This window comes from Capricornis sumatraensis, chromosome 3 (genome assembly GCF_032405125.1).
Source record: "Capricornis sumatraensis isolate serow.1 chromosome 3, serow.2, whole genome shotgun sequence".
In the NCBI taxonomy this organism is placed as follows: domain Eukaryota; kingdom Metazoa; phylum Chordata; class Mammalia; order Artiodactyla; family Bovidae; genus Capricornis; species Capricornis sumatraensis.
Genome location: NC_091071.1, coordinates 169665712 through 169692625, shown reverse-complemented (window position 1 = coordinate 169692625; position 26914 = coordinate 169665712). Strand labels below are relative to the sequence as shown.

At 37.5% G+C, this 26914-nt stretch overlaps 1 protein-coding gene across 3 annotated transcripts in view; it reads right to left on the bottom strand.

Annotated features, from left to right (window-relative positions):
* EYA3 (EYA transcriptional coactivator and phosphatase 3) overlaps window positions 1-26914 on the bottom strand; it is a 96249-nt gene that overhangs the window by 38798 nt on the left and 30537 nt on the right. For 2 of the 3 annotated variants that reach the window (XM_068968540.1, XM_068968541.1), the window contains exons 3-6: window positions 26190-26233; window positions 18580-18659; window positions 13811-13877; window positions 11157-11293 (exon numbers count right to left, since the gene is read on the bottom strand). In XM_068968540.1, the coding sequence (XP_068824641.1) occupies window positions 11157-11293; window positions 13811-13877; window positions 18580-18659; window positions 26190-26233 (328 nt within the window). Of the gene's footprint in view, window positions 1-941; window positions 1080-11156; window positions 11294-13810; window positions 13878-18579; window positions 18660-26189; window positions 26234-26914 lie in introns of all 3 variants that reach the window. The other variant, XM_068968539.1, reaches the window with a different exon arrangement.

Sequence of the window (26914 nt, the reverse complement as noted above, 5' to 3'; positions counted from 1 at the left end):
AGTAAGGTCTTAGGAATGTAACCAGTTCTGTTCACAAAAGACCAAGAAAAAGTAGTTCTTAATCATTTTATTGAAAACAGTTAACACCGAAAATCAAAACATTTTGTTTAATACAATCTAAATAAAAACATTTTTTATCCTCAAAGTTTGTATCTTAAGAATACCTCAGACCAGCTGTCGCTATCCTAACTTCATCTCTCTAGCATCACCATTTTATAAAGAATAATATTTAAAAGCTGGGAGAAAGGCAGATGAGAAGCCAAGTTGATGGACATTAATTCCCCACTTGGAGCAATGACAAATTCCCTGCATTGGACTTGAAAAGACAGGGAATTAACTCCATAGTGCCTTTCGAGTTTCTTTGTCTTCATTTCTAATAGTCCTGTCTTAATTCTAACCTTTCAGAAGAAAAATTCGGGAAGGCAGAGAGGTTTAGAGTTCCAGCGTTAATGCTATGCTTTTCATCACAAAATAGAAACAAGACTGAATTGTGGCGCAAGAAAAATGCTTACCAAGAAGTACAAAATGGGGGAGGAGGTACGACAAAAACCACAGCAGAAAAGCAGCACACACCTCACAGAGCAGCACTCAGCTCATGTTCCATTCTGTTTGGACTCCACAGAAAAGAAGCAGCAGAGCTCTAACCTATAGTCTTCTGCTCGTTTACAGGACAAAATGTCACTGGAAACAGACTAGAACAAAATCAGACAGGTCTTCTGGACACCAACATGCAAAAGAGGAATCTTCAGTTCTATTAAGCAGTTCACGAAGGCTTAAACTACTTATGAACCTCACTCCTAAGTTCTGGTTTGTCTAACACAAAAAGCATGCACAAATGCAAATATCCTGTATTACCCAATATATTTGGAGATACAGGTAGATTAAAAACAAAAAACAGTAATTAAAAAAAAAATGAAACACACACAACCATGCCTGTTTACCTTGAATGGGATAAGAATAATGTGCTGGGCTTGGCTGGCTTGTGGTTAACCCTGTAGTGCAGGTAAGAACACTGTGTTGACTTGGAGATGGAGTCTGAATTAAACCACTTTCAGGTTTCATACCTGGCCACAATGCACCTGAATCAGATAAATTGGACCAATTACAAACAATACACTGGGACTGAGGAGCATATCAGCCAGTAGGTTTAAAAATCTAAATCTTAAAACAATAATAAATTTGCTTGTAAGAGAAAATTACTGAATCTCCCACTTGTAATATACCAAGCAAATACAATTTCAAAGAATTGGGAGTGGGGCCATAGAAATAAAAATCCTGTCAAAAACCCCAACAGTAATATACATATATAAGTTCACCTCAATGGTTGGGGGAAATTGTTCAGGAGTCAGAAAAAGAGCTACTGACACCCAAGCATTATTGTAAAGAGTGTCTGACATTCAAATTATTTGTGTGCATTGTCAAGGTGGGAGATATTCCACATACATTTAAAATTCACTTACCCATTAAATAAGAACCAGATTTTTCTGAAATGTATATGTACTTCTCTGTCTCCTTAAGCTGGTTATTTTGTTACCTTTGTTTCTTCTGATTAGGAAAGATATACCTGCTTACTTTCATAAATTAAAAACATTAACAGAAATATGTAATTCCTAATTTTTAGAAAAAATAAAGTCATATATAATCCCATCATCCAGACTTAACCACTATTCACAGTTTGCATAAGAGCCACTAAGATTTCTTCTGATTACAATCTTGTTTTTCCTTTTTTAAAAAAATGGGATGTTACCTGCTGTTCATAATTTACTCTTCCACATAATATCTGAGAGACATCTCTCCCTGTCAGAACACAAAAATCCACCTCACACTGACAGATATCACAGCTATTCACTTTTTTTTTTTTTAATCACAATGCTCCTAGGTGGCAATCTTTTAAAAATATATTCATACCCTTTCCTATCTTCTTAGCAGGGGGAACATACCTTATTTCAGAATTATTGTTTCCAAGAGCACTTCTGTGCTGTGCTATGTACATTACAGAAACATCCCAGGGACTACTGCAGTATGTCAAAACATCTGCTTAGTACTAAGCAGAACTCAATTATAGTTCTATGATTTGGAGGTTCTTTATCTCTTTGCCTTTCCTCTGTGATCTGGCACTTCTTGACAACCCTCTGTTTCTGGCTGTACCTCCTTTTTCATCTGCAGTAAACTAGGAAACCGTAAGAAAAGCATGCTTCTACATGAGAGTCTAAGGATATCCTTTATGAATGAATTGTTTCTGTCATAATTTTGGCTATGCAAAAGTCATGAAAAACCTCACTGTGCTCTGAATAGTTATGGCTACTGGATCAATAGAGTTGAAGCTGATAATTGGGTCCAAGAAGATTCATCGATGAAACACATTCCATAGGAAATCAGTATGAAGGTCAGCCACAGCTTCAAGTTCAGTATTACCTGATTTCACATACTCTTAATCTGGTGAGAAATTTATAAATATATCATGCTTCGATAGTAAAGACCTCTGCTTCACCAGGGCATTCAGATATTTTAGTGTAACTGAGATCTATAAAATCTGTTGAGAAGTAAATGTACGAGCAGTAAAAGGAGATGTGAAAATCTTAAAAGGCTGACAATGGAACATGGTAACTGCCTTGTCTCAAACTGTTTTTTTTTTAATTGAAGTACAGTTAAAATGTTGTGCTAGTTTCTGCTGTATGACAAAGTGATTTATATATACATGTATATATACATATACACACACACACGCAGATTCTTTTCCATCATAGGTTATTAAAAATATGAAGTATAGTTTCCTGTGCTATACAGTATAGGTTCCTGTTGTTTATCTATTTTATATATTGTAGTGTGTATATGTTAATCCCAAACTCCTAATTTATCAAACCCTTAAAGCATTAAAACCCTTAAAGCATAGTTTTTTCTCACCTATTAAATACATGAAATAACTTATTTGAAGAGATTAAGAAACACCAACATCTTAGCACGAATTAGAAGGGCCGTCCCCCTCCTTACTTAGTTCATGATGATTTTAAGTCTTGTCCAGGTAAGCCACAGCTAAAGTCCTTGCTATGGTTGACATTTAACAATAAAAAATACTTCAGGATGTAGTTTTTTAAATATTCATGATGTGAAATTTGAATATCAGTGCTAACACTCTTGGTGATTGACTATCACAGCTTTTAGAAACAACTTGACATTCCAGCATCACAGTAACTTTCAGATTTATTGTAATCAATTTTTTTTTCCTAAATAGGTTCTGAACCTGGGGTGCTGGATTTCTGAACATGTTTATTATTACACTGTACTAAAATACTATCTTACTAATAAAAACAATATTAACTGAGAGGGTTTAGTATTATTTAGTATGTATTCTTAAAAGTTTCAAAATGTATAATTTCTGGGGAGGGAGGTGGCAGGGGGGGTTCATGTTTGGGAATGCATGTACACCCATGGTGGATTCATGTCAATGTGTGGCAAATCCAATACAGTATTGTAAAGTAAAATAAAGTAAAAAAAAAAATAATAAAAGATATAAAGTTAAAAAAATGTATAATTTCTATAAATTGGTCTTTCTGATAAAGTCAAAAATTAGTGCAAAATGTCCAAGACAAGTTAGAGGAAATAGCTAGTCCTGAGTGTTCTGGGCCAGAAACATGAAGTATAAACATGAAGTATATTTAATACTGTTTTATAAAGAATAAAGGAATAAAAGACAACATGGACATTGCTTCCGGCATCATTGTTGCTGCTGCTAAGTCGCTTCAGTCGTGTCCAACTCTGTGTGACCCCTTAGACGGCAGCCCACCAGGCTCCGCTGTCCCTGGGATTCTCCAGGCAAGAACACTGGAGTGGGTTGCTATTTTCTTCTCCAATGCAGGAAAGTGCAAAGTCAAAGTGAAGTCGCTCAGTTGTGTCCAACTCTTAGCGACCCCATGGACTGCAGCCTACCAGGGTCCTCCGCCCATGGGATTTTCCAGGCAAGAGTACTGGAGTGGGGTGCCATTGTTTTCTCCATCTGGCATCACTGTAGCCCTGCTCTTTAAGCCCTTTGTTTAAAAGCGCTCTTCCTAGAATTTCAAGTAACAAGTAGCATGACCACCAAATAGTCTGTAGAGCACTATTGCCAGCATCAAAGAAATAAAATCCTGGCTTCCTGACTCCTACCTAGTCCACTGTTCTTTGCCCATAAGTTCAGACTTTCTCAAGTCATTTAAGCACCAAGAGCCTGATGTAGAGCAATAACTGACCAAAAAACGGCAAAGGAATTTTTGTCTCTGAGTGCTATGCTCCTGCTGCCCCACAGTGGGGTCTTATCACTAACTCTACCCATGTTTCTCAGCCCAAATACTTCCCTATGGGTTAGTCACTAACCAAACTAACCTGAGCACCTCACTTTGCAGTAATGTGTATCAGAGTAGTGGACCTTTAGAGAAGACTGTGCAAGCTCAGTTGCTAAGTTGTGTCCGACTCTTTGCAACCTGATGGGCTGTAGCCCACCAGGCTCCTCTGTCCATTGAATTTCCCAGTCGAGAATAGTGGAATGGGCTGCCATTTCCTTCTCCAGGTTAGAGAAGATTAGTTTGGTTAAGAATTGAAGTACATGTAAATGCTAGGAAAAAAAATGTGAAAAAATATCTGGTTGATTTAATAGCTCACTAGGATGAGCTATTATAAATACTAAATAATCTGAGTACTTTGTTAATAATAAAACAAGTAGATGTATATTATAGAAAATTGGGAAACTACAGAAAGTGGAAAGAAAAATATTGCATAGTATCATCATATAGAAAAAACTACAGGCAGTTCTCGCTTTTGCATGGGACTGTGTTAACTGAAACCGGTGCACAGTGGAACTGTGTCCTCATTTTGCATGCTTCTTCAGTAACTGAGATCAAACCTGTACTGCCTGTTCTGTTAACATTCAGTTTTTCTTCCAAATTATTCTTTACGTAGTATTTTTAAAAAAATACTTAGTATATTATATTGTATTATATTATATTTTCAGTTTTATATACTGCTTTTTTCAATTAATAATGAACTATGTTTTCAAGACACTAAGTGTCAGGAAGCATTTAACAGGAGGCTTCCTGTGTGCTGTTTTGGATCTGTCATGAATCCTCTGTCCCTTATCAATTCCTGAATATTCAGGAATTAAGTGGAGCAGCAAACTGCTGGGGGGGGGGGGGGATTGGGGGGTGGGGGTTAGGAATGCATGCATTTCCTTCCGTTAGTTTTTCCATTTGGTAAAAGTGATTATTTACAACCCTCTCTCTTTCATATGGATAACCTCATGCTTCCTTGATAACGTGTAAGTTTTGATTTTATCTCTGCTGAAAATAGCTACCTTGTAAGACAATATAAATACTCTCACACAATGTTGAATAAAACACCCTTGCTCCATCAGAGCCTGGGTCCCCTTGTCTTCTCTCTCTCTCTCACTCTCTCTCTGGCTATATCTGGAGCACAGAAGCCTGCTGTGTTCACTTTCCTGCCCAGGCTTCTAAGACCCTTTCGAGAAGGTGCTCTATGCCTTCACCCCATCGAGAGGGCACCAGGTGCCTTCATGAAAAGCACAAGCCCCGTGTCAGGGGCTTTATTGGTTTTCTGCGTAAACCAAGGAACATCAGCCTCTTTCTCTCTCCTTTACTTTCTTAGAGTAAACTGGTGGACTCTGGACCACCAGGTTCCGGTCCACTAAAGGACCTCAACAACTAAGTATTTTTTAAGAATATGGTTTATAATGGCTACACAGTTTTCTATTCTACGAATCTACTGCAATTTAACACACATCTTTCCATTCAATAAGTCGGCTGTTTCCAATCTTTTGCTATTGTAAATAATGCTGTGATGAGTATCTTGGCAGTAATTTTTTGTGGTTATCTCTAATTAATTTCCTAGGATAAATCCCTAGAAGGGATTACTGAGGGAAATGACATGAACATCATCCTTAAGACTCTTAATACTACTGTCAAATCTCCATCTCATATTAAACCTCTTTTAAAAGAAGGCAGAACAATGCAGGTTAAGCCAATCTTTTGTGAGCTCCTAAAAACAAATAACATATTCAATCAGATCACTGGAAGTTAAACCTCAAATCTTTATTCTGCCATCTCATCATTTCTATATAGCTGTGGAAAGATGACCAATATTCCTTTACTTTTAAATATCTGTCATAATATGGGCTTCCTAGATTTCCTTCATCTTTTCTCACTTCTTTAAAAGGAGGAAACTTTAATTTCATGTCAACTCTAATATTAACTTTTTCATACAGACCTAAATTTATGAGCACTTCTGGATTTAAACAGATTGAGGTACAATTCTAATCCAAGGCATTTACTAACTGTATGACCTCAGGTTAGTCACTTAATCCTTCTAAATGTGTTTCCTTATCTATAAACAGGGATAATGCTACCACTTATTTTTTATGACTGTTGGTTTGGATTAAATAAGAAAATAATGTAAAGTGTGAAGTACTTATTCTCAGCATATTGCTTGGCACAATAAGCACTCATTATTATTTCAATGGCAATGCCAAAGAAAGCTCAAACTACCACACAATTGCACTCATCGCACACACTAGCAAAGTAATGCTCAAAATTCTTCAAGCCAGGCTTCTACAGGTATGTGAACCGAGAACTTCCAGATGTTCAAGCTGGTTTTAGAAAAGGCAGAGGAACCAGAGATCAAATGGCCAACATCCACTCGATCACTGAAAAAGCAAGAGAGCCAGAAAAACATCTACTTCTGCTTTACTGACTATGCCAAAGCCTTTGTGTGGATCACAACAAATTGTGGAGAATTCTTCAAGAGATGAGAATACCAGACCACCTGACCTACCACCTGAGAAATCTGTATGCAGGTCAAGAAGCAACAGTTAGAACTGGACATGGAACAACAGACTGGTTCCAAATAGGGAAAGGAGTACATCAAGGCTGTATATTGTCACCCTGCTTATTTGATAACTTACTAAGATCATGGCATCTGGTCACATCACTTCATGGGAAATGGATGGGGAAACAGTGGAAACAGTGTCAGACTTTATTTTTGGGGGCTCCAAAATCACTGCAGATGGTGATCGCAGCCATGAAATTAAAAGACGCTTACTCCTTGGAAGGAAAGTTATGACCAACCAAGATAGCATATTCAAAAGCAGAGGCGTTACTTTGCCAACAAAGGTCTGTCTAGTCAAGGCTATGGTTTTTCCAGTAGTCATGTATGGATGTGAGAGTTGGACTGTGAAGAAAGCTGAGCACTGAAGAATTGATGCTTTTGAACTGTGGTGTTGGAGAAGACTTTTGAGAGTCCCTTGGACTGCAAGGAGATCCAACCAGTCCATTCTGAAGGAGATCAGCCCTGGGTGTTCTCTGGAAGGAATGATGCTAAAGCTGAAACTCCAGTACTTTGACCACCTCATGCGAAGAGCTGACTCATTGGGAAAGACTCTGATGCTGGGAGGGATTGGGGGCAGGAGGAGAAGGGGACAACAGAGGATGAGATGGCTAGATGGCATCACTGACTTGACTGACCTGAGTTTGGGTGAACTCCGGGAGTTGGTGATGGACAAGGAGGCCTGGCATGCTGCAATTCATGGGGTTGCAAAGAGTCGGACATGACTGAGTGACTGAACTGAACTGAACTGAACGCAGAGTACATCATGAGAAACGCTAGGCTGGATGAAGCACAAGCTGGAATCAAGATTGCTGGGAGAAATATCAATAAGCTCAGATATGCAGATGACACCACCCTTATGGCAGAAAGCGAAGAACTAAAGAGCCTCTTGATGAAAGTGCAAGAGGAGAGTGAAAGAGTTGGCTTAAAATTCAACATTCAGAAAACTAAGATCATGGCATCTGGTCCCATCATTTCATGGGAAATAGATGGGGAAACAATGGAAAGAGTGAGACTTTATTTTCTTGGGGCTCCAAAATCACTGCAGATGGTGACTGCAGCCACAAAATTATACGAGGCTTGGTCCTTGGAAGAAAAGTTAAGACCAACCTAGACAGCATATTAAAAAGCAGAGACATTACTTTGTCAACAAAGGTCCATCTAATCAAAGCTATGATTTTTCCGGTAGTCATGTATAAGATATGAGAGATGGACCAGAAAGAAAGCTGAGTGCTGAAGAATTGATGCTTTTGAACTGTGTGTGGTGTTGGAGAAGACTCATGAGTCCCTTGGACTGCAAGGAGATCCAGCCAGTCCATCCTAAAGGAAATCAGTCCGGAATATTCATTGGAAGGACTGATGCTGAAGCTGAAACTCCAATACTTTGGCCACGTGATGTGAAGAACTGACTCGCTGGGAAAGACCCTGATGCTGGGAAAGACTGAAGGCAGGAGAAGAAAGGGACGACAGAGGATGAGATGGTTGGATAGCATCACCGACTCAATGGACATGAGTTTGAGTAAACTCCAGGAGTTGGTGATGGATAGGGAGGCCTGGTGTGCTGTAGTCCATGGGGTCACAAAGGGTTGGACACGACTGAGTAACTGAACTATTATTATTATTGCATAAATATATTAATATAAAGTCATATTATTACAATAAGATTTTCTAAAGCTCTGTTTATATCTGAAATAAAAAACAGACTAGCTAATTGAGTGTTAGTGCTAAAAGTAAGAGAATAAAATTACTGAAACCTTCACAAGAATAAGGTCTTCCCTGAAAGCTCAGTTGGTAAAGAATTCGCCTGCAATGCAGTAGACCCTGGTTTGATTCCTGGGTCAGGAAGATCCACTGGAGAAAGGATAGGCTACCTACTCCCCAGTATTCTTGGGCTTCCCTTGTGGCTCAGATGGCAAAGAATCCGCCTGCAATAAGAGAGACCTGGGTTCGAGCCCTGGGTTGGGAAAATCCCCTGGAGAAGGAAAAGACTACCCACTCCAGTGTTCTGGCCTGGAGAATTCCATGTACTGTATAGTCCATGGGGTCGCAAAGAGTCAGACATAAGTGAGCAACTTGCACTTCACTTTTTCCATAAGAAAAGAAATGGAGAGTTTGTTTTTTTTAACTGAAGGGTAGCTGACTTACTATATATGTTAGCTTCAAGTGTACAGCATAGTGATTCCGCTTTTTTGCTTCCCTGGTGGCTCAGTCAGTAAAGAATCCGCCTGCAATGCAGGAGACCTGGGTTCAATCCCTGGGCCGCAAAGATCCCCTGGAGAAGGAAATGGCAACCCACTCCAGTATTCTTGCCTGGGAAATCCCACGGACAGAGGAACCTGGCAGGCTACAGACCATAGGGTAGTAAGAGTTGGACACAACTTAGCAATTACACCACCACCACCACAGGTTATTATAAGATATTGGATATAACGCCCTCTGCTATACAGGAAGAAGCGGAGTGTTTTATATCTGAGTGCTACAAAACAAAAAAAGCCATGTGGTAAAACGTAAGAAAATCTCTTTTAAAAATACAGTCACTTAAAGTTACCACACACATACCCATAAAAAGTATTACAAGTATTTCTTTGAAATTTCCTTTATGAAATTTGAGGATATGCCATACCTATCATTCAAAGGCAAATTAAGCTAATGAACAGTTCTCTCTGAACTACTGATAAGAATTTAAGAAACAAGTTTCCTTCATCCCAATTATTAAATAGAAACAGATTAATAAAAGAGCCTATTATAACCAATTTTTTTTTAATAAAATACTGTCTCCTTCAAGTTTTTAACAGGGATCTAGTTTACAGAATTTTCTTTCCTTAATATGAGGGAAATGAAGTGATTATAAAAGATACCATAATATCTAGGACCTATATACACATGGCACTATGCTATGTATTCCATAATCTGAGTTTAGAGATATAACAAGAGCTTTACTTAACACTGAACAGCAGGAATAAACAGTTGTTCAACAATGTCATAAAGGGCTTTTGGCTTTCCAATAAAGAATTTAAATCAAAACAGAGAGTAAAATAAACAAAAACAAAATGAAATACTTTATACTCACTAGCCTATTGATACTAGCCAGCTGCTGGTAAATTAGCTTTAATATATACAAAAAGAAATAAACACAAACATATTCACAGAGAGTTCTGCATCTGAAAAGACTGCTCAAGTAGGCTGGTTAAATATATCAGCAACATAAGATTTTAGTATACTTGCTGATACTGATAGGCACTGAGGCGTGGGTGTACAAACAGGAAAACAAGAGTATTTCTGTTTCTTTTTTTCATGAAGTTATCAGCTACCACTACCATTAAACAAAACTTCCAATTTTTGTTTCTAGTAGTTATCAAGAGCCAAGGAATGCTAAGAGGAGCCAAATAGGCCAGGAAAAGTAGGAATGTCAAAACCAAAAGCAAGCAACACCCAGAATCTGCGGCAATCTGTTAGAAAGATTTTCTAATTCCCAGCTAGTTGCAATAAAGGCTACCAAGTTATACTTTTATTAACATACTGAATATTTTTTTTTAAATACAGTATTCTTTCAATTTCCTGACATCAGTTCTAGCAAAGTAGCACTAAACCACACTGAACATGTCTATCAATACACACACCGGAAAATCAGTGCGTATTAAGTGTTCAAAAAACCTCAAACTGACTTCTAGTAAATCATTCTAATTTATAATTCAGTCCAAGATACCTAAAACCAAAGAACAAAACTCTCTATGCACAAGATAAGGCTGTACAAAATCAGGGATTTCCCCCCTCTAAGATGACTTTTGGTTCAGTAGAGCAACAACTGATCTTGCAGTATGGGATAAGAAGGAAGGAGAAAAACTGAGAGAGATAGAGAGAGAACTATAAGGTATATTCTACCTGAATATGTAGATTACTTAGTTTTAGTAAGAAATTAGCCACCTCAAAATATATTTGTCATGGGACCATGTTTTCTGCAAAGTCAGTCAAATCAATAGCAATTCCTCAAAGAGTTTCCAAAAACTTGAAGATTCCAAGTTTTCAAGACTTAGCATCTTGGAAATATCTAAATTATGGCAGATAAACAAGTGAGTACTGAAAAGTTATGGTTTTATATTACATGCATCAAATACACTGTGGAAAAGCACAGCCAACTTCTATCACACCTGAAACAAGCAGAGGCTGTCAAGAACAACTTGCTTTCTCTCAGCTTCCTGATTAGCCATGCTTGCTTTTACGGGAAAGATGGAAATTTCTGTGGGATAAAATCAACATTCTTAGAAACTGCTTACAACAGGATGCCTTACCAAAAGGAGGTAGTCCGTACGTCTGGGTTGCCTGAGGGTAGACAGCATAGGGTTGAGACTGCTGCAAGGTCTGGTACTGAGTCTGTCCAGGGTAAGCAGTTTCCGAAACAGGAACTGAGAGGATATGTGCATAAGGTCTAGAAAAGTTCACAAAAACAAAAAATTTCACATAAGAAAAACAAAAAAACAGCTAATATCACTAACAGCAAAGAATCAATAATGAGTACACTAACCTGTCACATAAAATGTCTCTTAATATGGTCAGAAAGTAGAATTATTTTCTCCTTTTCAGGTCTATTTATCATCTACCTAACAAACAATTTTATAGAAAAATGAACAGTTTCAAATATCCTCCAAAGGTCCAATCACACCACAAACATTTGTGGTGTGCTATGTGCAAGGCCCTATGTGAGATACAAGTACTGACTAAACTCATTTATGCCCTTATGTCTAAATATAGAATAAAATCCTAAAAGGACAGACAACTGGGTAGAATAGATTGGCAACTGACTCCATTCCCCACCGAGCCCTCCAGGCCAAACTGAAGTTTTGAGAGTGAAAGTGGAACTTGGAAAAGAGGGTGAGACCTTCAGAGAAAAAGCAGGCAACCACCATATTAGAAAACCAGGATCAGGAGTGTGGCCCAATGTCCCTAGATCGAGCCTATAAAATCAAGAGTCAAGTAACTAATAAAATCCGGGAAGTCCTAGACAGGACACTGGCTTGCCCCGCTGATATTTAAGCCAGAGTATACTGCCACTAGCTGGTTTAGCTAGAGATGAATTCAACAGTGAAACTTCAGGGATTTTAAACCAGCTAGCTGACCTGCTCATTTCATCCATAGAATAAGATGGCGCCACATTTTATGCACTGAATTTTTAGATACAAGTTATTTTATTTGGTGAGTTATCCTGTACTTATAAAGCAAGAAAGTGTCATGTACCATGCAGGTCATAACAATAAAATAATGGCGGGGAGGTAGTTTCAGAGGGGAAAGGTTTTTTTTTTTTTTTGCAGTTTTTGGAGAAAAGAAAATGAAGGAAGGCTATAAAGAAGTGATCTGTGAGCAGACAGAATGTGCAAAAATGAGAGAGAGAAAAGGTGTTCTAGAATAAGAGAAAGCCTCTGCCAAGGGTACAGACAGGGCTTCAGCCAACAAGGAACAGAGATTATACTAAGGGAAAGTATAAGACAGACAGCAAAGACCTTGAACACCAGGCTACAAGTGTTCACACAAATCTGAAACAATGAGGAGTCACTGAAATTGTTGAGAAAAGGATGACAAGATCAAAGCTGTTCTTTAATAAACATTAGTTTGACATTTCTTTGTAAAATGGATGGGGGAAGGGGACTTGAAACAGAGGCAGTTAAAAAATGCAGTGGTTTAGGTAAGTGGTAAGGAGGTCTACTTTAAGGTAGAAAGCTAACAAGGTGTCCTGAGTACAACAGGTATACAATACTTTTTTGAATAAATGAATGAATTTGCAATTTGCTATATTCACATCTCAGTAGACTTTAAAAGACTGAATTTGAAAATTTCTAGTCTTCTTAGCCAGACCTGAGACCAGAAAATAGCTCAGGCCATAGCTGTCAATCAAATCATGTGGGAATGACTTAAAATCTTAGTAATTTCAAATGGATTAATCTCCAGATATGATAAAGATCATAAAATATTTTTAATTTAGTGTCTTTATAGCTCAAATTATTTTATCACCTTCATAAGGACCTCAGAGAACAGGTTCAGTCATGTCACAGAAGAAAAACACGGAAAATGACTGGCCCAAGGATGTTATTAATGTTAATGATAATACCAGATTAGAATTTGGAGAATTCATCGAGATGATTTTTCAATCAGCTCCTTTTTTTTAAACTGATGCAAAAACAAAAGGCACTGAATACAAATGGGCACAAAAAGGAAAAGTTTTCTTTTACAAGAGACCCAGACATATTCTGTCACCAATTTCTTTATGTAACTTGCCTATGTAAGCATGTAAAAATTTATCCTAGGTTAATAAAGCACGCTTGTACACATCTATGTATGCAGGCTCAACTTTTATCAATGTGCAGTTGGTAGCTTGATATACACACTGTTCTGCACCTACTCATCTTGGAGATGATTAACTTAGTGGATCTTAAATGCTGATCTTATCTCATGACGCCCAAAATATTGCCTCTGAATGATTTAAACTCACTAAACCTGTCTAACCTCAAGCCTACTTTCTACTTGAGGACACTTCTAAAAGAATAAGCTTCTAAAGCAATAAGATGAACACAGATTAGTCCCAGAAGTCCCAGTCTGAGGCTGGCTTTAGCTTTTTCAATTGATCTCTCTTTTAAAGTGGAGCAAAGAGAGAATAATGAGAGGTTAAGCAGTGATATATTTTCATCACTAATGGTATCTTACACTTTTCAGTGCCTATTCACGTTGAGAAAGCTCCTGGGTAACAGTGATCTATTTCAGACAATCATTAACTTTTTAAAAGGACGATACCTAGACTATATTTACATGGAAAAAAAAACTGGAATAGGGCCAGAGAGAACAAGAGAGGTGAAAATAAGTTAAATGTCAACTTAATAGTTTAAATATCAAGTTACATTTTGCAAGGAATCAAGAGGAAAAGCATACTGATTTTTGAAACAATTATTCAACTTACTTTGCAGAATACATTTGTGAGGTATAATCATTGGATGAGCGAGGGATGTAATCGGTGCATGTCATAACTGAAAGAAAGATATCACCAGGTAAAAAGTTAGAACATTTCAAAAATGAAAGGGGAAAATTTCATGTCTCACTGTATAGTCTTTCAAACTAAGGAACAGAATAAAGCTTGGACATAAAGAAATTTAGAAAGACTACACAGTAGAAATACCTCACTGTTCCAATAATGAGTTTATAGAGACTTTTAGAGACAGTAAAAGCTAGAATGAAGGCAGTATAGAAAAGAGCTAAAGGTCAGTACCAACTGATCTATATTTTTGGCTGTGCTGTGTCGCGTGTGGGATCTTAGTTTCCCAACCAGATATCAAACCTGGGCCCTTAGCAGCGAAAGTGTGGAATCCTAACCACTGGACCATCAGGGAATTCCCAGTACCGATTGATCTTTACCATCACCATCACTGTTCTAAAACCATAAATGAAGCAACCTCCTAAGCTCTCATCTATGCTCAAAGGTGAAGTTAAAATGCAAGATCCATGTCTAAGAAGCCACATTATACTTCTTCAGCTTATTCATTCTCTGGATGCTTACCCTATTCTGAGGAAAAGGTCATAAGGATGACCTGCAGGAAGACAGATTTGGAAAAAGTATCCAATAACTGTTGCTACTGCTATATATAATCAGCAGCAGAAAGATGCAAGCATGCTTTTATACTAGTATTTTTTTCAGCTTTGTAATAAAGCTTTAAGTTTGGTAAAGCAGAGACAGACCTGAGGAACTGATGTAACGCTCTGATAAACCATCAAGTAAAGGGACTTTCACAGCTACTGCCCTTTTTACCTCCATTTCATCTAGAATAGATACTGTCATGAGGCTTAATCCTCATGATTTCATTTGGGATAAATACTGTAAATATTCAACTCAAGTTTAACAGGTAGCAGAATCCTTTTCATTAGCAGTATTTCAGTCCAAATTATAGACAGAGCTACAACACACAGAGCTTGTACCAGATTCCTAAATTGTTCAAGAACATCCTTCATTATCTATTATAAGGGAGGTTGCTCTATTGTGAATAAGGACTAAGGGTGAACCAACTAACTTTATGTCTAGCTGGGTTTTCTGAGTGTCTTACCCCAAAAGGGAACACTGATCAAGATCAGATGTGGGGTCAATTCATGCCCAACAGTAACACAAATCATCTGCGAATGGGCTTATCATGGATCTTGCCTATTGCCACTGTTCACAGTCTCTGAAAATAATTCACAGCAATTTGTAGATTATACTAATCATTAATCACTTTGACAAAAATGAAAGAAATCTCAGTTAGATCTAAGGTTCTTATCGTCCATTACATAGAACAGAAGTTCATTTGATTTCTACATAGTAGTTCCTTCTCTGCTGACAAGTATTTTCAAAAACCCAAATCCTTCTTCTCTCATTTAATTCTAGGAGAGATCACAAAACATTCTAGGAGATCTAGGCCAATTTTTACTTCTCTAGAGAATGAATAAGCCTTAATCTTTGTGGTACCTGGGAACTATGAAAAGATTTAAAAGAGTCAAGGCATAATCTGCTTAATTATAACTTCTCTGCCTGCCCTTCTTCCCCCTCAAGCTGTGGGACAGCTGCCTTCCTACTAAATTGTAAAGCAGTATTAAGATCATTATTGTATTTGCATTAAAAACCCAAGCTTTCTGTTCCCTTGAGACAGAAAATTGCATGTGAGGTGGGATAATCAAGTTTCAATGACCTATGTCAGTTACACAACAAAGCTGGATCCCAGAATAAAATTCCACAAAATGGAAATAGAACTCAAATTTCTTTAGCACTGTGTAAATAAATTTGGATGTGTTCAACTCTGCACTAGTTTAAAAAAAAGGTAACAGCAGGGAAACAAGGCAAAAACCTAGAAATATACTCTGAAAGTAAAACTAACAGGACATTCTGACTTATTTGAATTAAGGAATGAGGAAAACAGGGAAAACAGGATAATTTCTAGGTTTTCAGCTTGAGAAATTGGAGGGATAGTGAAAATACTTCTAAAGATGAATAAGTTGGGGAAGAGAACAGCTTTGGTGAGGGCTAAGGGCAGAAAAAGCTTTTACATATTTTAAGTATGACTTTCCTTTTAGATATCTAAGTGGAGATATCAAGTAGGCAGTAGGATACAAAAACGAAATTAGAGCAAGAAGTCAGACTAGGAACACAAATTTGGAATTTATTAACTATGCATCAAATATTTAAAGTAACGAAATGGGTGGGAGAATACAGAAAGAACAAAGATGGTGGACTAGAACCAAATCCAGAGGCCCACTAACATTCAGAGATTAGACAGCAGAAGAAAGGCCAGCAAAGAAGAAAGGTGGGAGAAAGAGTGGTAAGAGGCAGGATACAGGCAGACAGAAACACCCACTGGAACTAGTACTTTCAGTTATTGAAAGGAACTAATGACCTTGACAAAAGCAGTTTCACTGGAAGAATGGTGACAAAGTTAAATTTGAGAGGGATGAAGAGTAAATGGGAGGAGGCAAAACAAGTGAGGGCAACTCTTTCCAGAGGTTCCAAGGTAGGTCATGGGACAAAGAGAAGGTCTGTAACTGGTGGGGAACATGGACTTCAGGGAGGCTTTTGTTTGTGCTTTAAGATGGAAGATACTGGATCATGTCTCCACAGACAGGATGGATTAAGGAGAGAAGAATAAGACAATGCAAGAATGGTATTAGGATAATCACAGTACCAAAGTCCTTGGGGTAGGTGAGAACAGACAAGATATGAAGCACAAATAAAAGGTCTTACCTTTCATAGGAACAAGAATACTATTTCCATTCTGACAAGAATAAAACAAGGTAACATGGGTACAAACACAAGTAGGGCTGAAGACTTGGTGGTGGTAGGTTAATAAAGGAACCTCCTGTCAGACAGCTTCTATTCGAGAAGAAATCATCAGTCAAATATGAAGAGAGGTGAGCAGTACGGGTGCACTGAGAGGAAAGAAATGGTAAAAGGTAAAACTCATGAGTAAAGTGTAGTAGGGTGCCCACTTAAGGCCCTGTGAGTAAACAGTCAGCTAAGTGTATAAACTACCCAGTAATGTTCAGCTATTTAATGTAATACTTACAGAGAAGGTGGACAGTTGGATTAAATCAGGATTGGGGTTTAGCAAGGACAGTACAAGAGTCAAAATTATTGAAGGTATTAATAAGAGAGTAATTGTAATAAAGAACTGCAGAATCCATGTGGAGTAAAAAGGGATAGGAAAAGAAGAGGGACATTATGGGTGTTGGACAGGTCATCTACATGGATGTTCAAATTACCAAGAATAATAAAGGTCTGGATGGAGAAGAAAACAAAGATCTAGTCTTTAAAGAGCAAAATGACTAGGAGTTCAGTCTGAGGTAAAAAGAAAGCTGGAGGAAGGGGCATAAATATAGACTTCAAAGGAACTAGAGTTTTTGAAGGAAAAAAAGAGAAATAATTTTTAAGAAGCAAGAAGACTCAACTTACTTCTGGGTCCTGAAGTATGTAAGCAACAGACCTTTTTCTTAGAGGTATGAAGTGAAAGTCGTTCAGTTGTGTCCGACTCTTTGAGACTCCATGGACTATACAGTCCATGGAATTCTCCAGGCCAGAATACTGGAGTGGGTAGCCTTTCCCTTCTCCAGGGGATCTTCCCAACCCAGGGATCAAACTCTGGTTTCCAGTATTGTGGGCAGATTCTTTACCCCTGAGCCACAAGGGAAGCCCAAGAATACTGGAGTGAGACATTAAAAAAATTAGAGGAGATACCTTTCGTTGATTAGAGCAGTTCCCATATGTATCAGAGTTACCTAGCTATCTTCTTAAAAATGCAGATTCTCATCCACAACAGGTCTACTGAATGATAATCACTAAAGATGAGGCTAGAATGCCACCTTACAAATAAGCACTCCAGGTTAACTCTCAGGTATGCTAAAAGTTTGAGAACTACTGGAATAGCATCTTTGAGGAGGTAATATATACAACTAAAGACATAACCATTGTTTAAAAAGGGATATCATTTTTTATTACATGGGAATTATATAAAGTTAAGGTTAAGCATCTTAAGATATATGTCCTAAACAAACATCTTTTTATAAAGCAATGTACACAAATTTATTCTTCTGAAGTGTGTGGTATAATATGAAAGGGCATAGCTATTTAATTTCAAGGAGGACTAACTGCCCTATGGGGCATACCACTATGATATTCCAAAAAGAGCTTAGATCTCCAGAAGAAAGAAAAAAAAAGAACATTCTACAAATTTTTGGCTAAGGTTTGGTAAACAGAGGGTGTATCCTATTGAGATGGGTCTCCCTCAGGGCCCAGTATCAATTTTGGGCTCTCAGGGGACTACTTTTCTTTTTTTTTTTGGTCTAGATGGATAGATAGAATCATCTGGTTATTAGAAAGCTAGAAACACATCAAGCCATCCAGAGAAGCACTCAGAGGCTGGCCCACAAATTTTTCTGATTTTGAGTAAAGCACTATTTATTACCTTTAGAAGAACATTCAATCTCAAAACAAAAACACAATCACCAATCCCTAGGAGTGGATCCCATGTGACTTTGCTCCTTAGCTGGTATGCAATAAGGTTTATAGGAGGGCGTAAGGATGAACACATGTACAAGGCAATGAAAGGATTCTGGATACTCTGAGACAAGTGAGGCAATCAGTGAAAACAAGTTATAAAAGGTCAGCATCACCTGGTCACAGGAATATGTCCATGATGCACAGAATATGGTACTTACTCTCCTCTGACATGGTAAGGTTTGAAGCAAGGCTTGAAGTTTCAGGTTTCTGATCACTGACTTCAGGGTTGCTTACTTGACTGGGAAAAGCAAAATGAATACATTAGCTTCTGGATGATCTGCTGCACTGCTAAAAGTGATTAAATCAAACAATTTCTTCCTAGATAAGGGGCAAGGTTAGTCTACTTCATGAAGTCCTTATTCTCGGTTTTTATCGGCTACCTAACAGCTAAGGCCAGGCCTAGTACCTTCAGCATTCCAGTTCTTTGTCACATCCCTAGACCATGACTGTTTTTATACCATGTGGAAATTGCAGGTAAGCAACAGGCAACTCAGATTTTCTCTAAAGACCACATGGTAAAAGAAAACTCTACAGCAACCTAAAACTGCTCCCACTTTATTTCAAAGTACCAAAGGAATGTAGGGAGGTGACTGACTTCAGACAATGGGCCTCATAATCACTTGAAAAGCTTTTTCAAATTACACATGCTTACGCAAGAAGGGGTTCTGAACCTTAAGATGGTGCATTACACTGCACTTCTGTTTTCCCCCAATTAAAAACAAACAAATTTTTGTTCTTATACCCCAAACTTAGCAAATCTTTTTTTAAAAAACTTGTAACAAATTAAGAGAAACTGAAAAAGACTAAGTCATATAAACTAGGAGGATAAATCATTATGTTAGATACTTTAATGTTGGGAAGATCCTCAGTGAGATTCTGAAATGGAGGTTACCCTTTGATCTTTCACAACGTTCTCCCTCTTCCTCTTACCTTACTTTCCAACTCTCCCCATATTCCCTCAACCACTAGCATAGTACAGCACTTAAGGGTGCAGACTCTGGAACCAGACTGCTTGAGCTCATATTGCACTTTGTCAAAACTAGCTTTATGGCTTTAGGCAAGTCATGAACTTCTCTGTACTCCAGTTTTTTCAACTGTCAATGAGGGATAATTATAGAACCTACCTTTCAGGGCTATTATAGGGATTAATGAGTCAATATATGAAAAGTATTTAGAGCAAAGACTAGAAGAGAGTAAACACAATGTAACTGTGGCCAGTACTATTATAATACAGCTTCTCCCCAGTTCAGGCCATCCTTCCCACATTCATGTTCCCGCAGCAAGAAATCCGCTTTGCTGTTCTGCACTCTAGGAAGAAGCGGAGGACACTGTCGCAGATACTCCACATACCGGGAAAGCTATGACTTTTTTAAAGACTAGAATAAAACTTTATTTTCACTTATTAAGTTAACAAAGACAAAAAGTTTGTGACACTATGTTGGAGAAGTATGAAAAGAACTATGGTTACATATTCATGGTGGGTGAGTAACTGGAACTGGTGTGTATAAACTAATCAAGAAGTATTTTCATTGCAACATGATTTGTTATATAAAATTTTAGAGACCAATGTGCAACTGGTTAAAGAACTGGGTAATGTAAAGTATCCTCATACAAGGGAACACTATGCCATCATTAAAAAATTTTTTTTCCAGTTTTTTTTTTGGAAAGATAAGACTAATAAACAGTAAGAATAGTTTCTACACAGAAAAATTTAAAAAGAAATGTTACTTATAAAAAAAGTACAGAGCACCAAAATTCTTAAAGCTCTCTTATCTTTTCTGAATGAACCTCTAATATTCAAGTATAGTATCAATAAAGGTTTTTTCCCTGGTATATTCTGAATGTTCAAACAATTTTTCTTCAGATGGAACTAATTTTAAAAAGTAAATCTCCAGATGAAGTTTATCTTATTTACTCAAATGTCTGTACTTTCAAAATAGCACTTAATATAGTAACCAAGATATGACCATGGGAATTGAAAGGTATGGGTAAGAAATCATACTAAGCAGTTATATCACTGCTTCCCAAAATGGCTTATTTCTTATAATTATCTGAATGATTGGTAAAAATACAGACTTCTGAGCCCCATCTTATGCCTAATTAAATAGGATTCCAAGAAGAACGGTGTAAACCCAGACAAGAACTTCACATTTCTGACTATAATGACTGGTCTTCTATGTGTAAGACTAGTCTGAGTAAGTCTGGGGATCATTGTTATACCAACTGTTGAAAGACTTTCTAGATCTTGTACTGCAGAAGGTATACTTGTACGGTCTGGTGTACAATGGACAAGTTCCTAAAACCCCATGGTCCTGGATTCTTACAGCAAAATCTCCTACCTATTCAACTAAGTATCTAGAGATTGAACAGAAACAAAACCACCAAGACAGTGAATTAACTCCAGCACTTTGTTAGATATTTGAAATTATATCCAGAAAAATTATTACTACCTCAAAATATGATTATCCTCAGTTATATAAAATTTATTTAACAACATGTGTAAGATGGAAAAAAAATGCTCCAAAATAAAACTTCCCTCCTCCAAAAAAAGAGCAAAAACACCCAAACTCTAAAAGCAAGCATCACAAATACCTCTTTCTCATTCAATGAAACTCTTGACAACAATGAACACAATCAACCAATGAATGGATTAAAAAAAACGTGGTATGGACTACTACGGAGTATTATTCAGCTTTAAAAAGGAAGGAAACTCTGACACACGCTACAAATGGATAATCCACTAAGACATCAGGCTAAATGAAACAAACACATCACAGAAAGACAAATAATTTATGACTGTGCTAATATAGGGTACTTAAGAGTAGTCAAAATCATAGACAGAGCAGAATGATGGTTGCCAGGAGCTAGAAGAAGGGGGAAATGGAGAGTCTGATGAATACAAAGTTTCAGTTTGAGAAGATAAAAAATGTTCTGGAGATAGATGGTAATGATTGCCCAACAATGTGAATGTACTTAGTACCACTGGATTATATGCTTAAAAATGACTGAAATGGTGAATTTTAGGTTATTTGTATTTTATTCCAATAAAGCAGTTGCTGAAGGAGACAGAAGGAATAATAGCAGGAAAAGATGAAGCTGACAGGCTCCATTGTACAACTGGAGAGAGATGAGCATGGGAATTAACTTCAGAGAAAAGGGATGCAGAGAATATTAGAGAGAAGCAGTGAAGCAGTTAAGGGGGTAGATTCAGTGATAAGACAAATAAGGCAGCTCCTATCCACTTCTGATTTCTCTTTGCATTAGGGAGCCAGATCCCCAGCTGAGTAAATGGAAGGGGAGGGAGGAGGAGAGGCAGCAGCAGGAGGGAAGAAGGGAGGGACGGAGTCAGGAAGAAAGGAAGGCAGGCTGAGAGGCAGGGAGGAAAGGAGAGAAGGAATGAAGGAAGGTAAGGAGGAAAGGGAAACAATTTTACCACTGTGAAATAAACCAGGAAGAGTGACTGCATCACCGAGAATGTTCAAGTGCCCACTGAGATGCAATCGTGACTGGAAACTGTGACCAGTGAGCAGTTTTGTGTTTTCCTATAAAGCGTTCAGATGATTGGGAGTAAGTATGAAATAGGTGAACAGGAGGGTTTAACTAGGGTTTTTAAACACTAGGTTAGGCTAGGGAAGGATGACAGGGAAAAGGGGACAGGAAGTTACGAATGTTTGTAAGAAACTGACTACAGTAATAAATCTTATCTTTTGAGCAGCACAGGAAGATACGGAAGTCTTTTTTGAGGGAAGGGTCAATGCCTGACAGTGAAAATATGATAGATCATTGCCATTATAAGTGGAAGTGTAGAGTAAGACACAGGGCTAGTGTGACAACAGAATAAATGAGCTGGAATGCTAGTGTGTGAGGTGTTAAGATTAGGATTCTTGAAATTAAGATGTTAGAGGGTTATTGGTTATTGGTTCATCTGGCTGGTAGACAAACAACAGGAGGTAAGAACGGTGGACAACTGAAAATCACGGTGCTGTGGAAGCCAGAGTATGACATGCAGAGAAGCTGCCTCTTCTATAAGGGGAACAGAGCTAATGATTAAGGTGTCCCATGTCCATTTGGTAATTAAGGATTAACTCCTTGGATTTTTTAAATTTCTATTTTTCCTATTATGTATACTGTATATGTGCTGCTGCTGCTAAGTCGTTTCAGTCAGGTCCAACTCTGTGCGACCCCACAGATGGCAGCCCATCAGGCTCCCCCATCCCTGGGATTGTCCAGGCAAGAACACTGGAGTGGGTTGCCACTTCCTTCTCCAATGCATGAAAGTGAAAAGTGAAAGTGAAGTCCCTCAGTCATGTCTTGACTCTTAACAACCCCATGGACTGCAGCCTACCAGGCTCCTCCATCCATGGGATTTTCCAGGCAAGGGTACTGGAGTGGGGTGCCACTGCCTGCTCTGATACTGTATATGTAACTGAAGAATATTCACCATTGTGTCTCCTTCACATATCACAGGATCTGAATGATAACATGAGACTGGTACATTATGTTGAATAAATAATGAATAAACAAGGAGAAAAATTCAGCACTTACATGTTTCAAGGACAAACCTTATTTTTTTTTTTTAATTTTTATTTTTACTTTATTTTACTTTACAATACTGTATTGGTTTTGCCATACATTGACATGAATCCACCATGGGTGTACATGCAATCCCAAACATGAACCGCCCTCCCTCCTCCCTCCCCACAACATCCCTCTGGGTCATCCCCGTGCACCAGCCCCAAGCATGCTGTATCCTGCATTGGACATAGACTGGTGATTCGATTCTTACATGATAGTATACGTTTCAATGCCATTCTCCCAAATCATCCCACCCTCTCCCTCTCCCTCTGAGTCCAAAAGTCCGCTATACACATCTGTGTCTTTTTTGCTGTCTTGCATACAGGGTCATCATTGCCATCTTTCTAAATTCCATATATATGTGTTAGTATACTGTATTGGTGTTTTTCTTTCTGGCTTACTTCACTCTGTATAATCGGCTCCGGTTTCATCCATCTCATCAGAACTGATTCAAATGTATTCTTTTTAATGGCTGAGTAATACTCCATTGTGTATATGTACCACAGCTTTCTTATCCATTCATCTGCTGATGGACATCTAGGTTGTTTCCATGTCCTGGCTATTATAAACAGTGCTGCGATGAACATTGGGGTACATGTGTCTCTTTCAATTCTGGTTTCCTCAGTGTGTATGCCCAGCAGTGGGATTGCTGGGTCATAAGGTAGTTCTATTTGCAATTTTTTAAGGAATCTCCACACTGTTCTCCATAGTGGTTGTACTAGTTTGCATTCCCACCAACAGTGTAGGAGGGTTCCCTTTTCTCCACACCCTCTCCAGAATTTACTGCTTGCAGATTTTTGGATAGCAGACAACCTGACTGGTGTGAAGTGGTACCTCATTGTGGTTTTGGTTTGCATTTCTCTAATAATGAGTGATGTTGAGCATCTTTTCATGTGTTAGCCATCCGTAATGTCTATTTAGTTCTTTGGTTCATTTTTTGATTGGGTCGTTTATTTTTCTGGAATTGAGTTGCATAAGTTGCTTGTATATTTTTGAGATTAGTTGTTTGTCAGTTGTTTCATTTGCTATTATTTTCTCCCATTCAGAAGGCTGTCTTTTCACCTTGCTTATATTTTCCTTTGTTGTGCAGAAGCTTTTAATTTTAATTAGATCCCATTTGTTTATTTTTGCTTTTATTTCCAGAATTCTGGGAGGTGGATCATAGAGGATCCTGCTGTGATTTATGTCGGAGAGTGTTTTGTCTATGTTGTCCTCTAGGAGTTTTATAGTTTCTGGTCTTACATTTAGATCTTTAATCCATTTTGAGTTTATTTTCGTGTGCGGTGTTAGAAAGTGATCTAGTTTCATTCTTTTACAAGTGGTTGACCAGTTTTCCCAGCACCACTTGTTAAAGAGATTGTCTTTACTCCATTGTATATTCTTGCCTCCTTTGTCAAAGATAAGGTGTCCACATCTCTGGGCTTTCTATTTTGTTCCATTGATCTATATTTCTGTCTTTGTGCCAGTACCATACTGTCTTGATGACTGTGGCTTTGTAGTAGAGCCTGAAGTCAGGCAAGTTGATTCCTCCAGTTCCATTCTTCTTTCTCAAGATTGCTTTGGCTATTCGAGGTTTTTTGTATTTCCATACAAATCTTGAAATTATTTGTTCTAGTTCTGTGAAAAATATCGCTGGTAGCTTGATAGGGATTGCACTGAATTTGTAAATTGCTTTGGGTAGTATACTCATTTTCACTATATTGATTCTTCTGATCCATGAACATGGTATATTTCTCCATCTATTAGTGTCCTCTTTGATTTCTTTCATCAGTGTTTTATAGTTTTCTATATATAGGTCTTTAGTTTCCTTAGGTAGATATATTCCTAAGTATTTTATTCTTTTCATTGCAATGGTGAATGGAATTGTTTCCTTAATTTCTTTTTCTACTTTCTCATTATTAGTGTATAGGAATGCAAGGGATTTCTGTGTGTTGATTTTATATCCTGAAACTTTACTATATTCATTGATTAGCTCTAGTAATTTTCTGGTGGAGTCTTTAGGGTTTTCTATATAGAGGATCATGTCATCTGCAAACAGTGAGAGTTTTACTTCTTCTTTTCCAATTTGGATTTCTTTTATTTCTTTTTCTGCTCTGATTGCTGTGGCCAAAACTTCCAGAACTATGTTGAATAGTAGCGGTGAAAGTGGGCACCCTTGTCTTGTTCCTGACTTTAGGGGAAATGCTTTCAATTTTTCACCATTGAGGATAATGTTTGCTGTGGGTTTGTCATATATAGCTTTTATTATGTTGAGGGATGTTCCTTCTATTCCTGCTTTCTGGAGGGTTTTTATCATAAATGGATGTTGAATTTTGTCAAAGGCCTTCTCTGCATCTATTGAGATAATCATATGGCTTTTATTTTTCAATTTGTTAATGTGGTGAATTACATTGATTGATTTGCGGATATTGAAGAATCCTTGCATCCCTGGTATAAAGCCCACTTGGTCATGGTGTATGATCTTTTTAATGTGTTGTTGGATTCTGATTGCTAGAATTTTGTTGAGGATTTTTGCATCTATGTTCATCAGTGATATTGGCCTGTAGTTTTCTTTTTTTGTAGTATTTTTGTCAGGTTTTGGTATTAGGGTGATGGTGGCCTCATAGAATGAATTTGGAAGTTTACCTTCCTCTGCAATTTTCTGGAAGAGTTTGAGTAGGATAGGTGTTAGCTTTACTCAAAATTTTTGGTAGAATTCAGCTGTGAAGCCGTCTGGACCTGGGCTTTTGTTTGCTGGAAGATTTCTGATTACAGTTTCAATTTCCGTGCTTGTGATGGGTCTGTTAAGATTTTCTATTTCTTCCTGGTTCAGTTTTGGAATATTGTACTTTTCTAAGAATTTGTCCATTTCTTCCACGTTGTCCATTTTATTGGCATATAATTGCTGATAGTAGTCTCTTATGATCCTTTGTATTTCTGTGTTGTCTGTTGTGATCTCTCCATTTTTATTTCTAATTTTACTGATTTGATTTTTCTCTCTTTGCTTCTTGATGAGTCTGGCTAATGAGGGACAAACCTTATTTTAAGGACAAAGTTTCAGAGGATGCTTTTCACCTTAAATCAAATAATTTCAAAACATAAAAACTGATGCTGAAAACCAAAGGTAAGTCAATCCAAATCATGTCCACATACTGGTCAGCAGGTAAAAACAAATTATAAGTAGGTCATTAAAAAGAAATTCAACTTTGTATACCTTAAAGTCTGCTCTCCTGATTCCTGCATCTTGGCTTTCTTCACCTGTAAAATAAATACACAAAAGCATCAGTGTCATGATCTGTTTTTAAAATCATCTAGCTACTCAAATGGCAGCCTCAGATTAACTAATAAATTACAGGGTAACTGTTTCCTTTTGTCTTGCTTAGACTTAGATTTATTTCATTAACCCCTGATATATTTTAAAGATGGAGTTGTTTTTCACATGGGGCTCTCTTTTTTCTTAATGAAAACAGTGTCTTCTAAACTCAAGGTAAAATAAAAGGTTTACCAGGATTTTTACTCAACACAGAATGTTTACCAGGATAAGGTATCCAAACTTGAAATCAAACTGGTTACTTTAAAATTTTAACAGACACAAAAATATATTTTCAAACAGTAAGTATGGTAATTTTGCAATCATCTAACCATTCATTTAATAGAAATATCTTTATATTACTTACATACCAAAAATAAAAATAAATTCCTATCAGGTTACCAGTAATTTAAAAAATATGCTTTATACTATTCTGTTTTTTCCCATATTTTCATCTTCTCTAAATCCTTCTAAGGTAAAAGTATTTCCATTGAAACAGTTTAAGAAGTCACAAATGGAAGATCTATGGTTAACATTACTAATGGTTTTCCCTGTTGTTGTTTTAAATATTACAAAGAATCTGATTTTAGAGGTTTTTAATTAGAATAACTAGTTACAGAAGTAAGCTT